The sequence below is a fragment of the Solanum dulcamara genome, chromosome 1 (genome assembly GCF_947179165.1).
Source record: "Solanum dulcamara chromosome 1, daSolDulc1.2, whole genome shotgun sequence".
NCBI lineage: Eukaryota > Viridiplantae > Streptophyta > Magnoliopsida > Solanales > Solanaceae > Solanum > Solanum dulcamara.
The window spans coordinates 89414667-89437545 of NC_077237.1; the positions used below are offsets into that span (position 1 = coordinate 89414667).

Here is a 22879-nt window from a genome sequence, read left to right on the forward strand (position 1 = left end):
CGCGAACCAAACCACCCCCAAGGATTCCATACTAAGTTTGATTTTATATTGTCTTTAAATGTCTGCAGGCTAGTTCCTCTGTGTGTTATAGAATCTATTATGTGTTCTGTTTTCTCGTGAAAGCTCTTTCCTTCATACTAGAGTTTTGTTCTTTGTTGAGATTGGTAGAAGACCCTGCACAGATCATGCCAATGAATTGATTGACTTCGTTTTTGTTTGTTGTTTTCTTTATAATTGTGGTGTATGTGATAATTTGCACGCACCTTGATCAATTTCATAGGATACCTACCACTTCGACCAGCAATAGGTACTAGCTAGGTAATAACTCATGTTATCCACTGCCTAGTGTTTTTATCTCTACAAAGGATTTGAAATTTAAAATCTCAGGGCTCTTAATCGACTTCAGTGATTACTATTACTAGATCATTTTCATTGGCACTAAAATTGCATTTGAAGGCATTGTATAAGATGAATTTGATACAAATTTAGAGTCCGAATTTATTGAATTTAGTCGCAAAACCCTAAAAGTTGTGGTACCTGATTATCGCGCAAGCTGTTTCCATGATCGGAAAAAGATATCGTCGAACTGGAGAAGTAAGCGAAGGAGCGTCAGCAAACGCTATTTTCTCGTGAAGAAAAAATGCACTTTTGGAATATTTTAATTGAATTACAACGTGGTCTTTCTCATCAAATTCTTAAACTTCTAGAAAGTTTTGCCAATCCCCTTATGGAAGTACAGCTATGGCAAGGAACTTACCACCCACACTGTTGAAAGATAGGTTTTCTATCGTTGTCGTCGCCGATCTAAGCAGAAGGTTGCTAAGTCAAATGTCTACTGTTTGCCGCACCTGACTTTTATATCCGATTATTTATAGATCTCTTTTTCTATCATTACCGCCTCCGTCGATGATTGTTAAGTCAGATACCTGTTGAACACATTAGTAATGAGTAATGGTTTAGTAGACCCCCCACTTCTTTTTTTCCCCTGTTTCACACTTAGTATCTAATATTCGCTAAATCAAATTCAAATTGTGTAAAGTCATTAGAAAATGAATCGGTTTTTAGATTATTTTTTAAAATTTTCAGGGTTCAAATTCTATTCCATCACATAATGAAGGCCCTCAATACATCATTTTTTAAATTATGAGAAAATAGCCAAATATCCCCCAACCTATTATTCAATTATTATCTACATACTTATATTTCACGGGGGTCCTACCACCCCCTTGAACATTTTAAAAGTAAAACATATACCCCTTAAAAACCTATTAAATAATTCATCTTTTTTACATTTAAATTAACAAAATTATATTTTAGGAGTTATTTTCTAAAAACCATATATATATATATATATATATATATATATATATATATATATATATATAGAGAGAGAGAGAGAGAGAGAGCGATATCCCCGCAAAGGTAGAGATAAAGCATGCGTCCATCTTACTTTTGTCAAAGTCCACTTATGAGACTACACTAAATATAGATTATTATTGTATATAGAATAAAACTGTCTTCTTTATTAGAAATGCTTCTAGTTCACCATCTACTCAAAAAAGGGATTTATTTAAACTTGTCAAAGAGACAACTCAATCCTTAATCCATAAACTTCAAATTTTGAATTTGCATTTGACCGAAAAATCAAATTTCTGATCGCTTCGGAAAATGACATGTCATCGCCACATCATCATTTCCCTTTGCTATTACACAAGAATCACATAAAGCACAAACACTTATTGTTAGTCTTCAAGGTCCACAAGCATATTTGGAAAAAAGAGTGAAAGCTTAAATAATAAACTATCAAGTGTTTACTATAATTAAAGAAAGAAAAAGTACCCTACGAGTCTTTTTATTATAGACATAATAAGTAAAATAATCCTAATATAAAGTTTCATATTATTTTATAAGATTTTTGACTAATAGTTCGTTTTTTTGTTTCACTATTACATGTATAATTTTATACAACAATTTTGTTATTGTATTATCACTTATCTTTTATTTCAACTCATTAAATTTGATGTTAAATCATTCAATTTGATGTTACCTCTTTTAAGTGAAGGTAAGTTCCTAATCTATTGCAGTGGGTCATGGGGTTGTTGCGCATTATAATAGCCTCTTACTGATGACTAAGTCATATGATGTACATACCAAACTCATTCAATTTGATGTTACTTTTTCTGCGAAAGTGTCTAAATGTGCACTCTCAAAATGACTTGTGTTTTTCTTCCCTTTCTCCACTTTCCAAGCTCACTACAAGGCTTCTCTAGAATAACTTTTTTTTCTCCTTACATGATAAGGTACAGCCGTACAGATAAGGTCTACGTACACACTATACTGGATATGTTGTTGTTGTAAATTCGTATCTTTTGATGCAATTAAATTTCAATTGGTCTCGGACCGATTTTTGGACAATTAGCATCTGATCTTGATACTTTCCTAACCTCTTAGATGTAATTCTGTTTTGTTTCCAATCAACAGAAACACTTTTCAATCAGCCCATCGTTTAAATATATTTTTTCTTTGATGAAATAACTGTAAGATTATTGCTTAAAAACATAAAATATGGTCCAAAAACTTATTAAACATCATTTACATCACAATGTTGCACAAAAAAAACAAAAAAAACAAATGTAACTTGTGAAGAAGCTATTATTTCTTCTTCTGTAACTCCTTTGCCTATGCTGCTTCTTTCTCCTTCCCATCATAATTTTGTGTTCCAGCTCTTCAATGATTCTTGCAAGCCATATTGGTTTTCCAGTTGCAATACATAGTCCACTTCCAAAGCCCATAAGAGCAGCTTTCCAAAAATCATTCAGAAATTCAGAGTCGCTTTCTTCAACATCTATAACAGATGTGGTATGATTTGTCTCTGATACTGAATCATTACCATCATTACCACAACCTTTTGAATGTGGGAATTCACATAATCTATCGTTACCTTCATATGAATTGCTCTCAAAGGTATCGAATTGAGGTCCTTGAGGAATGAACCCTTACAGATGATTGTAGGAGAGATTTAAGACTTCAAGAGATGTAAGAGAAGCAAATCGTGCTGGTATCTCTCCTACAAGATGGTTACCTGAAAAGTTCAATGATTCAACCGAAGATAAACTTCCAAGTGATGGCGGTTTATGACCTTGCAACCCATTATGAGATAAATTCAGCTGACGTAGTGCAATGAGATCTCCCATAATACTTGGAATATGTCCTTCAAATTTGTTGTTTGAAAGATCCACAATGGTGTACAAAAACAAGATTCTCACAACTTCAAGCTCCAATCTCTTTGTTACGAGAGCTACTGAGTCTTGGTAATATCGATCTCCTTCATCACTTGGTGCATTCATCGTTTGATCAATTGTCCTCATGGTTTTCAAATGTTGAAACAGATTCGTTGGTAAGCTTTTTGTGAACGCATTGGAGGAGAGATCTAATATTCTAAGCTGAGGAAACAAGTTTTGAGTCGTTAGAGTTCTAATGGACCCATGCAATTTATTGGATCTCAAACTTAGAACTTTCAGCTTTGGCAGAGTCCCCAACCACACGGGGAATGTGTCGTTGAGGTGATCGTCTCCTAAATCAAGAACATCGAGTTGCTTGCAATTGGTCAAGGATTGTGGGATTTTCCCCTCCAGCTTATTGCCATGAAAGTTGAAGCTTCTGAGTGAACTTCCAATTCTAAAAGTCACCGGAAGAGTCCCTGAAAGACTGTTGTGGTGCATATCCAGAACCTCGAGGCCACTGATATTACCCAAACATTGTGGAATTGCTCCTTTCAAGTTGTTTCTTGCCAAATCAAGCATCACCAGTGATGTCAAATTGCAAATATCTGAAGGAATTTCTTCACTGAGATTATTATGGGATATGAAGAAGAATCTTGTGGAAATTGGTGGAATAGGTAGTGGACCTTGAAGCAAATTGGACCACCAATCAATAGCTTCTATAGACAAAAGAGGAATTGAAGCAACACTTTCCAGCATGTTGTGGGATAAATTAAGACGTTGCAATACAAACATCCAGTTAGACCATGCCCAATCTGGAATTCTTCCTTGAATCTTATTATTTGAAAGATCCAAGTCATAAAGCTGCTTTGCGGATCTTAGAAACTCCAATTCTTTCACTTCACATGCGGCCAATTGTAAACTCATAAGAGATCCTGGCAAAGTAACATTATTTTTGTTCTCGTTGGTCAATGAGATACGATTATATGAAAGATCAAGATAATAAAGATGTTTGAGGTTAGCAAAGAAGCTGACATCCACATGGCCACTAAAATTATTGAAAGAAAGAATAAGGCTTGTTAGGCTCACATGGTTTTGAATTGACTCGGCAAGATGGCCTTGCAGCTGATTATTGCTTAAATCAATCCATATTAGTGAATTGGAATTGAAATCCTCAAACTGACCAGAAAAGTGGTTATTGCTCAAGACTTAACGACTTAGTGACGGTAGGGAGAACATCTTTGATGGTATTGTTCCATTTAGGGAGTTATATTGAAGGTCCAAATCCCCTATACGTGCGAGATTCAGAAGAGATTCAGGAATAGGACCTCTAAGGTTGCAATTTTTAAGAGACAGACTGCAGTGAAGTTAGATAGCCGAGAGACTCAGGCAAATTACAAGAAAAATTCACACCACTGAGATCTAACTCTATGAGAGATGCACTGCTGTTCCATTTGGTCTTTGGAAAATAACCACTGAGCTGATCATTGTTTTGTAAGACAAGTATTTCCAGATTGGGAAGGTGAAAATTACTGTCAGAGTTGTTAAATGAGGAAAAATTCGGAGGAATAGTGGAAGAGATGTTTACGGAAGTAAGATCAAGCTCTCTTAATTTGGTCAAATTCTGAAGGAGCAATATCAAATCATGGGCAGTGAGTGTTAGATTAGTTTCAAATGACGGTAAGAGGTGAAGAGACTGTAATTGAGAAAGATGAGATATTTAAGAAGGAGTATGACCTGAGAAATAGGAGTCAGAAAGATCAAGAAGTGTCAAGCTCGAGAACCTTCCAAATTCAGGCGAGATGTGAGAATTAGAAAAGTTATTAGAAGAAAGATCGAGCCTTTGGAGATGAGAGAGTTGGAAAAGGCTGCTATTGGAATCAATCTTTCCAACAAGGCCACTGCAACTGAGATTAAGTTCAATCACATGGCCTGTCATCTCATCACATATGACTCCATCCTACGAGCAACAATCTCTGCTCGTATTCCATGAACTCGTATAAGAGTAGGAACTACACATAACTAATGAGGGATCTATAGTGAGAGTTTTCTTGAATTTTAGAAGAGCGTCTCTTTGATCTTTGCGCACAGATGAGGTATGGATGAAGAAAAAGAAAGCTGACAAAAACAGACAAAGAGCAGAAATGAGAATTGTCTGTATCCCATGTTTTAGTCCAAGTTGCTTCTAAGTACTGAGAAAGTCTGTGTACTGAGAGTTTTAGTCCAATTTTAGAGTTGGTAGTGAAAATTAAGAAAAGGCTACTCAAATATATATAGGCAGATTACACCTGCAGACAAGGACTTAACCAAATAGTTTTGTTGTTTGAAGTCAAGAAAGATAATGAATTATGAATGTAAATGTGTTACACAAATAATATAATTCAGACAAGGACGTAACCAAATAGTTTTGTTGTGTTAAGTCAAGAACGCTAATAAATTATGAATGTAAATGTGTTGCACATATAATTCAGACAAGGACTTAACCAAATAATTTTGTTGTGTTAAGTCAAGAAAGATAATAAATAGCAATGTAAATGTGTTACACATATAATATAATTCAGACAAGGACGAATCAACCAAATAGTTTTGTTGTGTTATCAGACAAAGATCACATGGTATATGATGTATATATGTCTGGTTCTCATTTCTCATCTCTAAAGTAGTGGACTATATCCATCTTAGACCAATAAATTTCTACACTACATTTATATCTCTAAGTCATTTAGGTAAATCGATGTGACTAGTGAGAATTCTGACATCAAGAGTTGATTTCTCATATGACCACTCAACTATTGATAAGTTATCTCATAAAGTCATTTTTCTTGGCTTTGTAATAGAAAAGTTACTTAATTAATATCATTTTATGTATGAAGTCACTCCACTAATTCAAGTGCTATTTTTGGTAGATATTGCTAAGGCATTATACATAAATGTGCTCTTCAACTTGGCTTCAAATGGCATCTATGGCCTCCAACTTTGGATATGCACAAGTAGACACTTGAACTTGTAAAAAATTGAACAAATAGACATATTCATCTTAAGTGGCATCCTACATGCCAATTTTGTATCTTACTTGGTGTCCTACTTGTATTATGCCATCTAGGACGCGTGTGTCTACTTGTTCAATTTTATTTAAGTTTAAATGTCTACTTGTGCACACCCAAGTTGAAGGGCATGGGTGCCAGTTGAAGCCATGTTAAATGGCATATTAATGTATTATGCTTATTGCTAATGTGGAATTTTCTTTTAGCCAAACTTTTAAAAAAAGAAAAGCTATCTATTGTAACCAAATTGACCCGCTCTACTTTTCTGACTCTAAAAACTATAATGACTGTGTCTGTGTTGCTCCCCAAAGAAAAAAAAAAGACACAATACATAAATATGTCATTTAACTTGACCTCATTTCACATTTATGCCTTCAACTTTAGGTATGCACAAGTAGGAAACTTGTATAAAATTGAACAAGTAGACACACATGTCCTACATGGCACAATACACGTAGGACAAAATTACCATGTAGGACGAATGTGTCTATTTGTTCAAGTTTTGGATAGTTAAAGTGTCTGCTTGTGCACTAGAAAAGTTAGAGGTCCTAGTTGTCAGCTGAAGCCAAGTTAAGGATCATATTTATGTATTATGCCAAAAAAGTAAGATTTATACTATATGATAATGTAAATGAGGATCTCAATTAATGATATTAGAACACAAATTATTCACAAACTATTGAGTCTGTAGTGAGAATTATCATGAGTGTACAAGTTCCGATTCGTTTCTTTGTTTGTATTAAGTTGCAATGGCGGACGTAAATCAGCACCCAACTGTTTTTCAGAAGGTAGCTAACCAGCTACACCTAAGCTCCAGACTGTTTTTGATCTCGAGAACTGTAAACTTTTAAGAGTTGTACAAATGGAATGTGCTGTGTTCGAGATTTCATTCTAGAGATCAGAATAGAAGATTCATCTGAAGTACTTAGGAATCAAAGGCTATATTGAACAAAGAAAGGAGGCGAGAGGCAGTTCAATGGTTTGATCGATGTCTCTGATGAAGTTGTCCATTGTACGAGAGCGCACTCAACGCATTCTTAAGAACGATCTAGCTGAGAGTCCCAAATCTCTTTTCACAAGTGCTGGTACTAATTACATTCTTAAGAACTAAGTTTGTTACTATTCGCAAACTCGATATTTTTCTTTGTTACTGCTCATTCCTATGTTGCACGCAAATTTAGCTCTTTTCAATGCTCTCTATTTTGATTAACAGAAAGATTATTGAGTGAAATATCACATAACTAAAAGATGCACTTCGTTTTTTCAATATTCATTTTCTTTTTTTTTTGGTACAATGGAAAATATACAGAAAATATTCATTGAATACATTAAAACATTACATAAACCATAAACTGCAATTTCTGATATTATTGTATCTCTGATGAGCATTCCACCAAATTCTTCTCCAACCACCTGCATGTTTGAATTTGTTTATCTACTTTCTGATTTTTATATTTACACAAAGAAACTCAAGTCTTTTATTTACGCCAAAACTAATTATCCGTTGGTTCGCACTTGAAGAACTTGTTAAACCAAGCCTCTAACCAGATCATTGGATCAGGTATTGAACTTAGCCATTGTAATCACAGCTTCCAACTAATTTTGCATGGGTTTGAAATTTTTCTTACATGATTCCTCCTCAATCACTACTATGAAAATTCAGATATATATAGTTAGTTGTGATAAACTAAAGCTCAAACTAGAACGTAACTGCATACCTGAATTTTTAACTCTTCTAGATGCGATTATTTCTTCTTCTGTACTGCCTTTGACTTCTCTGCTTCTTTCTCCGTCGCATAATAATTCTGTGTTCCAGATCTTCAATGATTCTTGCAAGCCATTTCATATTTCCAGCTGAGATCATGAAATATACTATGGATAATCCAATACATAGTCCACTTCCATAACCCATAAAAGCAGCTTTCAAAAAATCATTCAGAAATTCAGAGTTGCTTTCTTGATCAAGCGCAGATCCGCTATCAGTTTTCTCTGATTCTGAATCATTACCATCACTACCACAGCCTTTTGAAAGTGGGAATCCACGTAATCCATCATTACCTTCATATGAATTGCTCTCAAATGTAGAGAATTGATTTCCTTGAGGAATGCACCCTTCGAGATGATTGTAGGAGAGATTTAAGACTTCAAGGGAAGTAAGAGAAGACAATTGTGCTGGTATCTCTCCTACAAGGTGGTTACCTGAAAGATCCAATGATTCAACTGAAGATAAACTTCCAAGTGATGGCGGTATCTGACGTTGCAATCCATTGTGAGATAAATTTAGCACGCGAAGTGCAATGATATCTCCCATAATACTTGGAATATGTCCTTCAAATTTATTGTTTGTAAGATCGATAGTGGTGTACAAAAACAAGACTCTCACAACTTCAAGCTCCAGTCCCTTTGTTACGACAGCTACCGAGTCTTGGTAATATCCACCTCCTTCATCACTTGGTGCGTTCATCCTTTGATCAATTATCCTCATGGCTTTCAAATGTTGAAACAGACTCATCGGTAAGGTTTCTGTGAAGGCATTGGAAGAGATATCCAACATTCGTAGCTCAAGAAACATGTTTTCACTTCCTAAAGTTTTAATTGGTCCATGCAACTTATTCGATCTCAAGCTTAAAACTCTCAACTTAGGAAGAATTCCCAACCACATGGGGAATGTGTCTTTGAGGTGATTATCTCCTAAATCAAGAACTTGCATCTCTTTGCAATTGGCCAAAGATTGGGGAATTTTTCCCTTTAGTTTATTGCCATGCAAGTTGAAGCTTGTAAGTGTTCCAGTTCTAGAAGTCGTTGGAAGAGTCCCAGAAAGATTGTTGTGTTGCATATCAAGAATATGAAGATGACCACTCATGTTGCCAAAACATTGCGGAATTGCTCCCTTTAGATTGTTTCTACCCAAATCTAGAATTTGTAGTGATGTTAAATTGCATATAGACGAAGGGAGCTCTCCACTGAGATTATTATGTGACATCATAACATACTGGAGGGCACTGATATTACACAAGCATTGCGGAATTTTTCCTTTCAAGTTGTTTCTCGACAAATACAGGAATGTCAGTGATGTCAAATTGCAAATAGATGAAGGAATTTCCTCAATCAGATTGTTGTCAATGAGAGACAGAACTTGCAAGTTTCTCAAATTCCCCAATGAAGTAGGAATAGAACCATCAAGAGTGTTAAGACACAAATCTAGCTCAGTAAGAGACCTTAGATAACCTATTTCTTCAGGAATGAAGCCAGAAAGGTGATTATCATAAAGATACAAAAGGGACAAGTTGGTCAAATTCCCCAATGAAGCAGGAATAGAACCATCAAGAGAGTTATTCTTCAAACTTAGTACAGTAAGAGACCTTAGATAACCTATTTCTTCAGGAATGAAGCCAGAAAGGTGATTATCATAAAGATACAAAAGGGACAAGTTGGTCACATTCCCCAATGAAGCAGGAATAGAACCATCAAGAGAGTTATTCTTCAAACTTAGTACAGTAAGAGACCTTAGATAACCTATTTCTTCAGGAATGAAGCCAGAAAGGTGATTATCATAAAGATACAAAAGCTATTTCTTCAGGAATGAAGCCAGAAAGGTGATTATCATAAAGATACAAAAGGGACAAGTTGGTCACATTCCCCAATGAAGCAGGAATAGAACCATCAAGAGAGTTATTCTTCAAACTTAGTACAGTAAGAGACCTTAGATAACCTATTTCTTCAGGAATGAAGCCACAAAGGTGATTATCATAAAGATACAAAAGGGACAAGTTGGTCACATTCCCCAATGAAGCAGGAATAGAACCATCAAGAGAGTTATTCTTCAAACTTAGTACAGTAAGAGACCTTAGATAACCTATTTCTTCCGGAATAAAGCCAGAAAGGTGATTGTCATGAAGATGCAGAATAGACAAGCTGGTCAAATTCCACAATGAAGCAGGAATAGAACCATTAAGAGAATTATCGTTCAAACGTAGATCAGTGAGAAACCTTAGGTAACCTATTTCTTCCGGAATAAAGCCAGAAAGGTGATTATTATTAAGATGCAAAATAGACAAGCTGTTCAAATTCCCCAATGAAGTAGGAATAGAACCATCAAGAGTGTTAAGACACAAATCTAGCTCAGTAAGAGACCTTAGATGACCTATTTCTTCACGAATGAAGCCATTTAAATGGTTGTCAAAGATGTAGAGGATCTGAAGCTTTGCTAGTGAGCCGATTTGCGGTGGGACTGTGCCTGAAATCTGATTACTCGACAAATCAAGATAGATAAGATTAGTGAGTTTACCAATTTCTGGTGGAATGGTGCCAGAGAAATAGTTCATGCTAAGATCAAGATACTCAAGTAAAGGGAGAGATGAAAATGGAAAATCATGGAGTGTACCAGTGACACTAGTATTTCTAATATTCAACTTGCTTACCCTACCGTTAAAGCATATAACTCCGTACCAGTCCCTGCAAGAGTTAGAACTTGGTGTCCATGAAGCCAATAAGGAGTTCTTCTGGTTCTTGAAAGTTGCTTTCCATTTCAGGAGGGAAGTTGCTTCCTCGAGGGAAGCAAAAGTAAGTGTAAGGAGATATAAAAGTGTAAAAAACTGAAGTAGAGAGAATATTTTGCTAGGAACCATCATCATATTTTTGATTTTATTTTGGGTTTCACTGAACTAATTGTGCAGGGTACAGAAGATTTTATATTGTTCAATACAAGTCAAGTTTGAGTTTTTTAATTTTTGTCTTTTCTTATTTTTATTCATGTGTTACACATCTTCTTATTTATCAACATCATAAAATTTCAGGGTTAATCCCATGGATGGTCACTACTAATTTTCAACATCATAAAATTTCAGGGTTACCTCTTTAAGTGAAGGTACTCCCTAATCTATTACATTTAGTCATTTACCATATCCATTCTTAGACCAATAAATATCTCTCTCTCTTATAATCATGTTATTCACACTTTGTCTGTTCATATTTATCAAAGAAAATTTTGTCATTCATTTGTCAAATTTGGGTTGTTATGTTTTTGTCTTTTTCTCATTTCTATCCATGTGCTACACATCTACATCTTTTTTTCAAGTAGACAAGACTATCATATAGAAAATAAATTCCCTCAAAAAGAAAACAAGCTTAAAATGGAGTAGAGAATCACCCTTTAGTTTTCTTCTTAAAATAGAATCATATCTTGTGTTACTTTCTGATTTACCGTCATCACAAAATAGCAAACTAGTTCAGTATAGCTGATGAAATTATCAACTTCAGCTTCATATTGTATCTCTTTATATTTTGTTTCTAAAATGTTTATGTGTTTAATGGAAATATTCACCGATTTTGCACACTATTAAGGTGCATTCATTTTGACATTTGCTGGAACCAAAACAGCTATGTATGATGGAAATATAACTTTACTATTTATGGAAACAGTCTCTGGCAGAAATGCAAGGTAAGCCTGTATACAATAGACCCTTGTGGTCGGCCTTTCCCTGGACCCTGGGCATAGCGGGAGCTTTAGTGCACCGGGTCGCCCTTTTTTTTATTTAATAGTTAATTAGATTTTCAATTAATTGTATTCATATTTACTTCATAATTTAGTATAGGGGCAAAATGGTAATCCAATTTTGCACTTTGAAGCTTCTCACTTTTAATAATATACTAGTTTAATGTACGTGCATTGTACATGTGTATCACATCAATCAATTAAATTATACTAATGAAGAATAAAATTATTAAAACATAACATTTGACGTTAAAATAAATGTTATATCTATTTAAATGAAATCCAACTTCAATCTCCTTATTTACCTATAGAAAATTAGGATCAGAACCATTAATTCGTGTGTGTTTGATGTAACAAATCTTGGCTTGTTGTAAAAATTTTTCCCACTTTATAACATGATTTTTGGAAAGTACAGAATTAACTTTTGTGCCCTATAAAAAAAATTAATTATAATGATTAAAATATATATGCAATAGGTAAAAATATAAAATATAATATGAATAAAAAATAATTGTTACCTCTTGATCAACTAATGTACCTTCATTTGTACCTTTTTTATTGCTCTACTTTCAATGATTAACACTTTTTAAAAAGACGCTAACTTTTTCAGTTTAGTCCTAATATAGAAAATCTTAGTGCCTAATCCTCCTTATTAACTAACTTTTTCAAGTAATTTGGAATGCTAACTTTTTTCAGTTCTGTTCCTAATTATCTGAGGATTCCTTCTCTTTAACATAGACAATTTTAGTATCTAATTATTTTAGGATTCGTTCTCCTTATTATGTGGCTATATAATTAAATGTAATAAAAATAAGTAATAATAATAAGGAAAGATAGGAAACGACGATTTTGTCTAAAGTGCAGTCTTTTAATGAAGGTCAAAAAATTCAAACAACATTATTAACACCTTCATATTTTTAATATAGTATAGATAGATATTTTTCGACAAAGGGGGTTCACCCTACCTGGATGTGCTAGTAACCTTTGGTCCAAACATTGTATTTGTCTTATGAACCCAAAAATTTTCATTTAAGAGGACTAGAATCCTTAATCCATAAGCTTCAAATCCTAGGTTCGGCAAGGAAATGACATGTCATCGCCATATTATCATTTTGCCAGCTTTTCTAATATTTCCTTTCTCTATTCCACTAGAACCACGAAAATCACAAATACTTATAATTAGTCTTCGAGGTCCACAATCACATTTGGAAAAAGAGTGGAAGAAAGAGATCGGTGATTCGAAGTTCAGTAAACAAGTTTTCATTCAGGAAACGACTTTTTGATTATGTTACCTCTTTAATGCAACTTACACAAGAAAAAAACACAATCCTTATACACATGAGTCTGCACAAATCAGTTGTCTTTCTCAGATGACAAATATCAGTAAGCAGAGTCTCTACATATTACTATGTTTCCAATCAACAGAAACACAGTTTTAGTTGGTAGAGAATGTTAGCAAATTGCTATCTTCTGTAATCCCTTTTCCCTCGCTGCTTCTTTCTCCTTCCCATCATTATTTTGTGTTCCATCTCTACAATGATTCTTGCAAGCCATATCGGTTTTCCAGTTGAAATCATGAAATATATTATGGATAATCCAATACATAGTCCACTTCCATAGCCCATAAGAGCACCTTTCCAAAAATCATTCAGAAATTCAGAATTTCTTTCTTCATCGTCTTCGTCTAGTCCAGATGCAGTATCATTTGTATCTAATACCCGAGCATCCCCACAACTTTTTGAAACAGGAAATCCACGTAATCCATCATTGCCTTCGTATGAATTGCTCTCAAAAGTGTGAAATTGAGGTCCTTGAGGAATGCATCCATGGAGATTATTGTGGGAGAGATTTAAGAATGAAAGAGATGTAAGAGAAACTAGTTGTTGTGGTATCTCTCCCGAAAGTTGGTTTCCTGATAGGTCCAATGATTCAACTGAAGATAAATCTCCGAGTGATGGCGGTATATGACCTTGCAATCCATTATGAGACAAATTCAATGTGTGGACTGCAATGAGATCCCCCATGATACTTGGAATTTGCCCTCCAAATTTATTACTTGAAAGATCGATAACCGTGTACAAATACAAGATTCTCACAATTTCACGCATAAACCCCTTGGTTGCAACTGTAATAGAATCTTGGTAATATGTATCTCCACGATATCTTGGTGCTTCCATTGATGGATCAATTGTCCTCATGGCTTTCAGATGTTGAAACAAACTCGTGGGTAAGTTTCCCGAGAAGGCATTGTAAGAGAGATCTATGATTTGAAGCTCAGGAAAAATAGTTTCAATCCTTGGAGGTTGAATGGACCCATGCAATGTATTTGATCTCAAGTTTAAAACTCGTAGCTTTGGAAGAGTTCCCAACCACATCGGGAAATTGTCAATGAGATGATTATCTCCTAAATCAAGAACCTGCAAGTCTTTGCAATTGACCAAAGATCGGGGAATTTTCCCTTCTAGTTTATTGCCATGCAAGTTGAGGCTTCTCAGTGAACTTCCATTGCTGAAAATTGTTGGAAGAGTCCCAGAAAGTTTGTTGTTGTGCATATCCAGAACCTCGAGGCTACTAATATTACCCAAACATTGCGGAATTGCTCCCTTCAAGTTGTTTCTCGCCAAATCTAGCATTATCAGTGATGTCGAACTGCAAATAGATGAAGGAATTTCTTGAGTAAGATTATTTTGGGATATGAAGAAGTATCTTGTGGAATTTGGTGGAATTGGTAGTGAACCTTGAAGCAAATTGGACCGTAAATCAATAGTATCTACAGTCAGAAGAGGAATTGAATCCACACTCGTCAGCATATTGTGTGATATATTAAGAGACATCAATGACATCCAGTTAGACCATGCCCAATCAGGAATTCTTCCTTGAATCTTATTATTTGAAAGATCCAACTCCAAAAGCTGGTTTGCGGATCTTAGAAACTCCAATTCTTTCACTTCACATGCAGCAAATTGCAACACATTAAGAGATTCGGGCCATGTAAAATTAACTTTGTTCTCATTGATCAATGAGATGCGATTATATGAAAGACTAAGACCCAAAAGTTGTTTGAGGTTTGAAAATAAGCTGATATCCACATTGCCACTAAAATTATTGAAGGAAAGATCAAGCCCTGTTAGGTTCACAAGGTTTTGAATTGACTTGGGAAGATGACCCTGCAGCTGATTGCCTCCTAAAATAATCTCTTCTAGTGAATTGGACTTGAAATCCTCAAGCTGACCAGAAAACTGGTTATTACTCAAGTATAAACGAATTAGTGATGGAAGCCGGGAGAACATTCCTGATGGTATTGTTCCATTCAGGGAGTTATCTTGAAGGTACAAATGCTCTATGTGGGTGAGATTAGAAAGAGATTCAGGAATAGGCCCTCTAAGGTTGCAATTCGGAAGAGACAAAGAATGCACTGAAGTTAGATAGCCAAGAGACTCGGGCAAATTATCAGAAAAATTCACGCCACTGAGATCTAACTTCCTGAGAGATGCACTGCTGTTCCATTTGGTCTTTGGAAAAAAACCATTGAGCTTATAATTGTAAAATAAACTAAGTGTTTCCAGGTTGGGAAGGTGAAAAATACTCTCAGGTATTATCCCATACAATCCTGTAGATCCCATCCTCAGAGTTGTTAAATGAGAAGAAAAATTCAGAGGAATGGTGGAAGAGATGTTTGTGAAACTAAGATCAAGCTCTCTTAATTGGGTTAAGTTCTGAAGAAGTAATTTAAAATCATTAGCTACGAGTCGAAGACGACTAGTACCATAGAGACGAAGAAAGTGTAACTTAGAAAGATGAGAGATTTCAGAAGAAATTTGACCTGAGAAATTGGAGTTGTAAAGATCAAGATGTGTCAAGCTCGACAACCTGCCAAATTCAGGCGAGATATGAGAACCGTAGAATTCATTCCAAGAAAGGTTGAGCCTTTGGAGATGAGAGAGTTGGAAAAGGCTGCTATTGGAATCAATCTTTCCTACTAGACGGCTGCAGCCGAGGTCAAGTTCAATGACATGGCCAGTCATCTCATCGCATATGACTCCATCCCATAAACAACAATCTCTGCTCATGTTCCATGAACTCGTTTTTGGATAAGACTTCTGACCGCGAAAATCACATCTAGGAAAAGCATAGGGATCTATAGTAAGTGTCTCCTTGAATTTTAGAAGGGAAATGCTTTGATGTTTGGGACACAGAAATATGGATGAAGAAAAATAAAGCTGACAGAGAAAGAAAATTAAGAACACAACTAAGAGTAGGAGGCCCATATTGTTTCAGGAATTCAAAAGGTTGGTAGTGGGAATATTTATGAAAATGCTATGCAAATATATAGAAAGACTTCAAACTTTCTTTGACTTGTCAAACTAAAGGTGCTATAAAGTATTGAGAGGTTCTGTTTAGCATTAGTTTGAACTAATGGTGGCTACGAGGTTGGTGAAGATGAGGCGTGTTGGAGGTTGTGGAGGATACAATCAGTGCAGAATGCTAGTTCGAGACTCTTTAATGACTATATTGTGGATGTTATTTTGTTATTGTATAAGAAGGAAAGATTCTCAATTTATATAATTCCGAGTTTTGTTCCTCTATGAAAAGGAATGGTCGAATAGGGAAATCAGAGTCTTATTATGGAAATTTCAAAGAAAGCTACATCACACAAATTCATCCAATTTGATGTAAAATCCAAAAGTTTGCAAAAAAAAAATAGGAAAAAAACAAAACAAGCAAACTGTTTTTAGTGCAAAAACCAGCAAAGCCTTACACTTGATTTATACATTTATTTATGTGAACCTATTTCTTTAGTCATGTTCAATAACTAGACGACAGAGTGCTTTGTCTTGGTATAAATTATAATTATAAAATATGGAGTTATTGAGGAATTTTGATTGGACATGATATTAGAATGAGATGTGGATTTTTCTTCTCTTTTTCTTCATTCAGTTTTCAATATCCACATTGAAATGCTGATTAATCTAGATTTTTATCGAATATCCACATTGAAATGCTGATTAATCTAGATTTTTATCGCGCGAGACATAGTAAAGGCGAAAGCACTGAGTTTTTGATGGACTATGCCTCCAAATATCTGATTTCTTGTGGAGATTTCCATAAAAGTTACTTAACACACAAATCCCTTTCATTTCAAATTTTCATATTGAAATAAATTAATTACGAATTTTATATCAAAAGAACAAAGGAAAGTGGAAAAGTCAAGCAAGGCCTGTTATCACTGCTAAAAAATAACTATTATTTTCCCATTGAAATTCCCACTGAAAATATTTTATTACCACAAATATTTTGATTGAATCAATGTGAAAAGGAGGATAAAATGTAATTGTTTCATATGAAAAAATTAGAAAACTTTCTACTATTTTAGTGAAAAACTATTTTCCACCATGCATTTCCTTGTTCCGTGGAAATAGAGTGAGAAAATCATGCTCTATATCACAAATTTTCCACAGCTTTGCAGTGGAAAACACCGTTGTTTCTAATAGTGTGTTGCCTTCATATCAAATCATCAATCAATTCCAAGTTTACAAAATCTCAAATTTACTGCTTCTTCACTGTTTTTCTTCATCCAAAAAAAATAAAATAGTTCACAGTGAATTTTTCTGATAATTTGCAGTATGCCAATTTGTTTTGCTTTTGGCACTAATGATAAACGGAATGTTCACTTGGCTATTTGTATCAGCAATCAAAATATATCAATATTAATTACTTGTGATTTATGGACTCATAAGAGCCTCCATAAATCATTCTTCTTTCTCAGATCACAAATACTAGAATGTTTCAATAAGCTGAATCCTCAACATAAATAATTCTCAATATCAAATTTACACGCAGCATTTAATCAGCTACCTTGAGAAAAATATGTGTTGACTGTCCAGTGTATAAATCAGCCCCTTCCTGCATTACCATGCCGTTGGTTTCTGAAGTAGCTAAGAAGTCCCTGAGCCTGCATGTATGTCGTTAGAATACTTGGATTAGAATAGAAAGGAAAGTGTGAGGTTTCTGCAAAATTGTCATACCTTTTCTCTGGCTCTTGGGGTGCCAGATTGTGACAATGCTACTAACGGAGGTACAGCTCCTTCCTGGAGAACCATGTTGCAGAACCTGCTACTGTTAGTGCATAATTGCAACAAAGCAGCTGCTGCATTCTCCTTACCTCTTGCAGAACCGAGCTCAACAACCTCAACCAGAACAGGAATCCCTCCTTCCTGACCAATTGCTGCTCTTCCCTCATGAGTGGTTGCGATATTTGATAAAACAGCAACAGCCTTGTCAACCATCCCAGCAGCAGGGTCCATCAACTCTACGAGAAACTTAACAGCACCAGCCTGCACAATGCGAGCCTTGTTTTCATGAAGTATTGATAAGTTAAACAAAGCTGTTGCTGCATCCTTCTTGCCCCTAGGAGTTCCATTTCCCAATAAATCCACAAGAGGTTTGATAGCACCAGACCTCCCTATCTTCATCTTGTTATCCTCAATCACAGAAAGGCTAAAAAGTGTAGCAGCAGAGTTTTCTTTAGCCTCACCACTCCCCGTGTTGAGGACATGAATCAGAGGTTCAATTGCATCAGCATTTGCAATAGAACACTTATTGTTGTCATTAATTGATAAGTTGAGAAGTGTGGTAACAGCATTTTCCTGTACTGTCATGTCTTCTGAATGAAGTAAGTTGACCAACAAGTTGATGGAACCACAGTTTGCCATTACAACACGATTATCCATATTGTGCTTGGCAAGTAATCGGAGTTCAGCTGTGGCATCTCTTTGCATATCAATGGAATTGCTACTCAAATCCTGAACCAGCTTCCTAACTTGCTCCTCAAGTTCCAAAAGATCAGCCCTTCTTTCAAACATAGCAGAAGAAACTATTCTAGGAAACCTCTCAGGTCTATGCCAGATGGATTGATTTCGAACTCTTGTCTCCAGCATGGATGGAGCAGCAGGTTGGGATTCTGATACATCCCCTGAAGCATCAGTAGCAGTCGCTGCTGACCTTGAGAACACTTCATTTCCAGCACCAGAAATTGTCGGTAAAAATTTTGAATTAGATAGTGTGCTGGGTGCCGAGGTGGTTTGATTATGACCTACAAGGGAGTATTCATCGTCTGCTAACATATTATAACCATGTGAGTTTATCTCTCCAGAGTGTGCCATCCGATCTTCAGAACTCTTAATAGATATCCTTTCAACATCCAGAGCAAGCATATTACTAGCAACTCCAGGTAAAGAATCATCCGAAGAGGAACGGGGATGGGATGGAGATGATCCTTCTCTTTGGTTCATACTTGATGAAATCAAACATTTCCTTGGAGAGCTTAAAGAGAGGGCAGAATCGGGTGACGAAGACTGATTGCCCCTTGGAAGGGGTAAACTCTGGGTATCCCTGGGCACACCAGAATCCGCATGTGCTAGAAGTGAAGATGGCTGGTTCAAGCTCAGAGATTTCGTCGGATCAGGAAGCTTTACATTGTTTGACTCGCACCAATTTGCAATAAGTGCCTTAACAGTGTAATTAGGAATGAGATTTGTGTGCCCCAGCATTTGCCTTGTCTTAGGACACACAGTAAGACCGAGATCAATCCATTTCCTTATAAAAGCTCGCTCATAAGTTTGTCCAGAAGCAACAATTACAGGATCGGTCATCAACTCGAGTGAGAGGGGGCAACAAAAATCAGGAGGTATCGGCACAGGCGTGCAGGTCTGAGACTGTTTCATTGTGATGAAGCAGTCGTGCATATGGGAAACAAGAGCTATAATTTGCTCAATATATTCAACTTCCTCAGTCTTTTCAGCTTGTTCGGCATTCTCCTTCAATTTTTCAAGGGCCACAAGCTCAATCAAAAGCTCTTGATTTGACTTCAGTCTTAGGCAATCCGCAATTTTTGCAAAGCTGTCTGAGTTTGCTCCCAAGCCTTTCATTTGAGGCTTAATAGACTTTGTGATAGTCGTGGACATCAGTTCATAATCCACATACTTAATTTTCAGTATATAGTGCTGCAATCCAAATATAAGACATCAGGAAATCCCCATAAGTAAGGATGACAACTCTAACTGACAGAAAGAGCAGAGAGGAACATTACAGCTGGGGTCGGAATAGGGAAAATAGAAGGGAAAAGGAGATCCGGAATGACCTGTGCCAAAGCCTACCTCAAGAGATGACAAAGTTGTATCAGCAAGAAGGCATTGATGAGCAGATTTAAGTAGCTCGAGAATTTCAAGACTACATGTTCGAATTCTTTCAATCAGGGGTTCAGCTTGCAGGACCTATAGATCATCAACACATCAACAATATAAATATAACTGCTCAAAGTATTAAAATGCCTTAAATGTAAACCATAAATTCTATAAGTGCACTACATCCGATTATCATTCAGTTTGCTGATTATGAAAAGGAATAAATGGACTATCTGCTTATCCAATAATAAAGAGTGTAGATCTTGAAACATACAAAATAAACATTACTGCCCAACGGTTGCCAGGTTTCACACAGCTCCCTCAGTTCATCAACAAATTGCGCTAGTCCGGCAAATGCTTTCTGAAGCATCTCATTGGAAGTTGCTTCAACATCAACAATGGCCTCAAGAATCGGCTTTAAAATCTTCAATAGATCCTCAGCCTTGTAATAATACCTCTGAACTAGTAGCTCACTTATGCTTTCACTTGACGATAAATGGAAAAATTGGGAGATGTTGCTGAGAAGAACTTTTAACAATGATATCTCCATTGCACCTGGTCAATTCCAAAAAGTAGTAATCCTCAGTTAACTGATCTCACATGAGCAAAGAGCCTGTTCTACAAGACACATAAATGACAAAAGTTAACGCATAAAGTATATGGTCATTTATTGTATAGATAATAATGCTGAAAATTCACAGAAATAATGTCAGTAACATGTGTTTTGTCTGCGTGCACACACGCATGACTGCAGCTAAACTAGTAGCTCGATTAAGAGAACTGCATCTTTTAAGGTTCTATCATCAAGGGTGCCCATAAAAGCAGTTTAATTATTTATTTTTGTCTTATAGTAATAACTTCCTCTTGAGCAACTTTGTATTAATATGAAGCATATTACTAGTTAAACATGGTAATTTACACAAGTTAAAAGGGCAGCCTTGTGCACTAAGCTCCTGCTATGCACGGGGTCCGGGAAAGGGCCGGACCACAAGGGTCTATTGTACGCAGTCTTACCTACATTTCTGCAAAAGGCTGCTTCCACGACTCGAACCTGTGACCTCCTAGTCACAAGACAACAACTTTACCAGTTACGTCAAGAATCTCCTTCAACTACTCAAGTTAGAACGATTAATTTATTCAGAAAATTTCCCTGCCACTGACCAACTTACCATAAGTATACATCAACATTTGAATTCACTTCTAAGCCCCAAGAATCTTTCATATCAAGTTTAATATATTTCTACTCCAACTGAATTTCCAGGATCTTTCTGGATAAAACTTTCCATTACTTTATCTTCCACAATTATTGTTGAAGTGTTGCTTCAATGCGTCAGAAGAACACTTCAACCTCGACAATAGAGACAAAGCTAGTGTAAATGAGATTTGAAATTTGGAAAGCTAATAGGATAAGTGCGACTTTAATAGCCGTTGTCAATAAATAGTAAACTTTTATCATCACATGAGAAGTTTTCTCCTATATTCCCTTTTCTTAAATGCACTGATGCATTTTTTCCCAGCTAGAGTTTTATCAACATTCAACTACTATTAGCCCCAACATCATCTATATCCCCTTTTTCTTAAATGCAACGATGCATTTTCCAGCTAGAGTTTCATCAACATTCAGCGTCTACCAGCCCCAACATCATCTATATTCCCTTTTTCTTAAATGCACCGATGCAATTTCTAGCTATAGTTTCATCAACATTCAGCTACTATTTGCCCCAACATCATCTATATCCCTTTTTTCTTAAATGTACTGATGCATTTTCCAGCTAGAGTTTCATCAACATTCAGCTACTATCAGCCCCAACATCATCTATATCCCCTTGTTCTTAAATACACTGATGCATTTTCCACATAGAGTTTCATCAACATTCAGCTACTATCAGCTACAACATCAAAAAGAGCCTCTACTTCCTAATTTCAACATGAGCATGAGCATGCTCATGTTGTACTATATCATTCAACTGCGTCTCAATTCCAACTACATCATATTTATCCATTCTTAATATCGAATGGAGTAATCATAGTTCTCACAACCCTCTTACTTTCCCTGCCTTGTGGAGGGTTATACCCCGCAAAACTCACATGTGCTCCAAAGAGAAAAGGCATTCACATTGACCAAAATGTGCGACAAAAACAGATAATCCAAAATTTCGCATACAGAGAGAGCACGAATACAACAACATCAACATAGTAACAATCACAACAACCATCAATCTAGTTACAGGTAAATCCAATAACCTATTTTTCTTACTAAACTAAAAAAGAGAACTGCAACTAAACTGAACTCATTTCATTCCAATACAGGTAACAATTTCGATTGAAATAAATAATTCAAAGTAAACGAAAAGTAAAACTCACCTACCAAAACATTCAAAATACTATCTTTTTCTAATTTCTTCCTTTTTGACAACCCCAATGAGGCTCTATTTCACCATCCCCTGACCTTGGAGCTATGGATAACAAAAAACAAGAAAATGAACAAAACCCACAAAACCCAAGAAGGTATTGATCAACTATATCAATAAAACTCACCTCCACATACCCAAAAATTCAATCTTTTACAAACCCCACTTGAGATTCTTTGTTTTTGACTACTTTGGACCTTGAACATTTCCACTAATTTGTATGAATCAGATCCAGATTTGAGCAAAAAGTTGGGAAAGCTAAAAGGTACAAGAATTGCTGAGAATTGTTGAGAATTTGGGTTTGCGGGGGGCTGGGGGTTTAGTTTCTCATCATGGGGTTGCAGGAATTTTTAAAATGGTGACACAAATACCAAAAGTAGTATTTGTCGCCTAGTTTGACTCCATACGAAGCTTATTTTATTTTCTAGCTAAATTACCGTTTAAGAAATACAAATTCGAAAAATTTAAAAGTGTGCTAAATAAGTTTATTAAATTTCTGCATTTTTGAAAAGTTGATTTTCATGTT

General features: G+C 35.7%; 2 protein-coding genes and 2 pseudogenes across 7 annotated transcripts; all 4 read right to left on the bottom strand.

The window, feature by feature from the left end:
• Positions 1–2566: 2566 nt before the first annotated feature.
• On the bottom strand, positions 2567–5595 carry LOC129884667 (receptor-like protein Cf-9 homolog; annotated as a pseudogene). Its single transcript, XR_008765974.1, has 2 exons — positions 4311–5595; positions 2567–4156 (listed from the first exon to the last, which is right to left on the bottom strand). The product of XR_008765974.1 is annotated as a receptor-like protein Cf-9 homolog (transcript).
• A 1349-nt stretch (positions 5596–6944) lies between these two features.
• Positions 6945–10968, bottom strand: LOC129884678 (receptor-like protein Cf-9 homolog; annotated as a pseudogene).
• A 1877-nt stretch (positions 10969–12845) lies between these two features.
• Positions 12846–15576, bottom strand: LOC129884726 (receptor-like protein Cf-9 homolog). Its single transcript, XM_055959016.1, has one exon. The coding sequence runs from the start codon at positions 15380–15382 to the stop codon at positions 13223–13225; it is 2160 nt and encodes a 719-aa protein (XP_055814991.1). The 5' UTR covers positions 15383–15576; the 3' UTR covers positions 12846–13222.
• A 1643-nt stretch (positions 15577–17219) lies between these two features.
• Positions 17220–22701, bottom strand: LOC129884689 (U-box domain-containing protein 4-like). Of its 5 annotated transcripts, none has more exons than XM_055958990.1 (5): positions 22311–22701; positions 20217–20497; positions 19916–20032; positions 17786–19762; positions 17220–17712 (listed from the first exon to the last, which is right to left on the bottom strand). In XM_055958990.1, the coding sequence occupies exons 2-5, from the start codon at positions 20490–20492 to the stop codon at positions 17653–17655; spliced, it is 2430 nt and encodes an 809-aa protein (XP_055814965.1). In that variant the 5' UTR covers positions 20493–20497; positions 22311–22701; the 3' UTR covers positions 17220–17652. The 5 variants fall into 5 exon arrangements, with proteins under 5 accessions (XP_055814965.1, XP_055814980.1, XP_055814973.1 ...); XM_055959005.1 differs by having other exon boundaries at positions 20217–20555; XM_055958998.1 differs by having other exon boundaries at positions 20217–20560.
• Between the last annotated feature and the right edge of the window lie 178 nt (positions 22702–22879).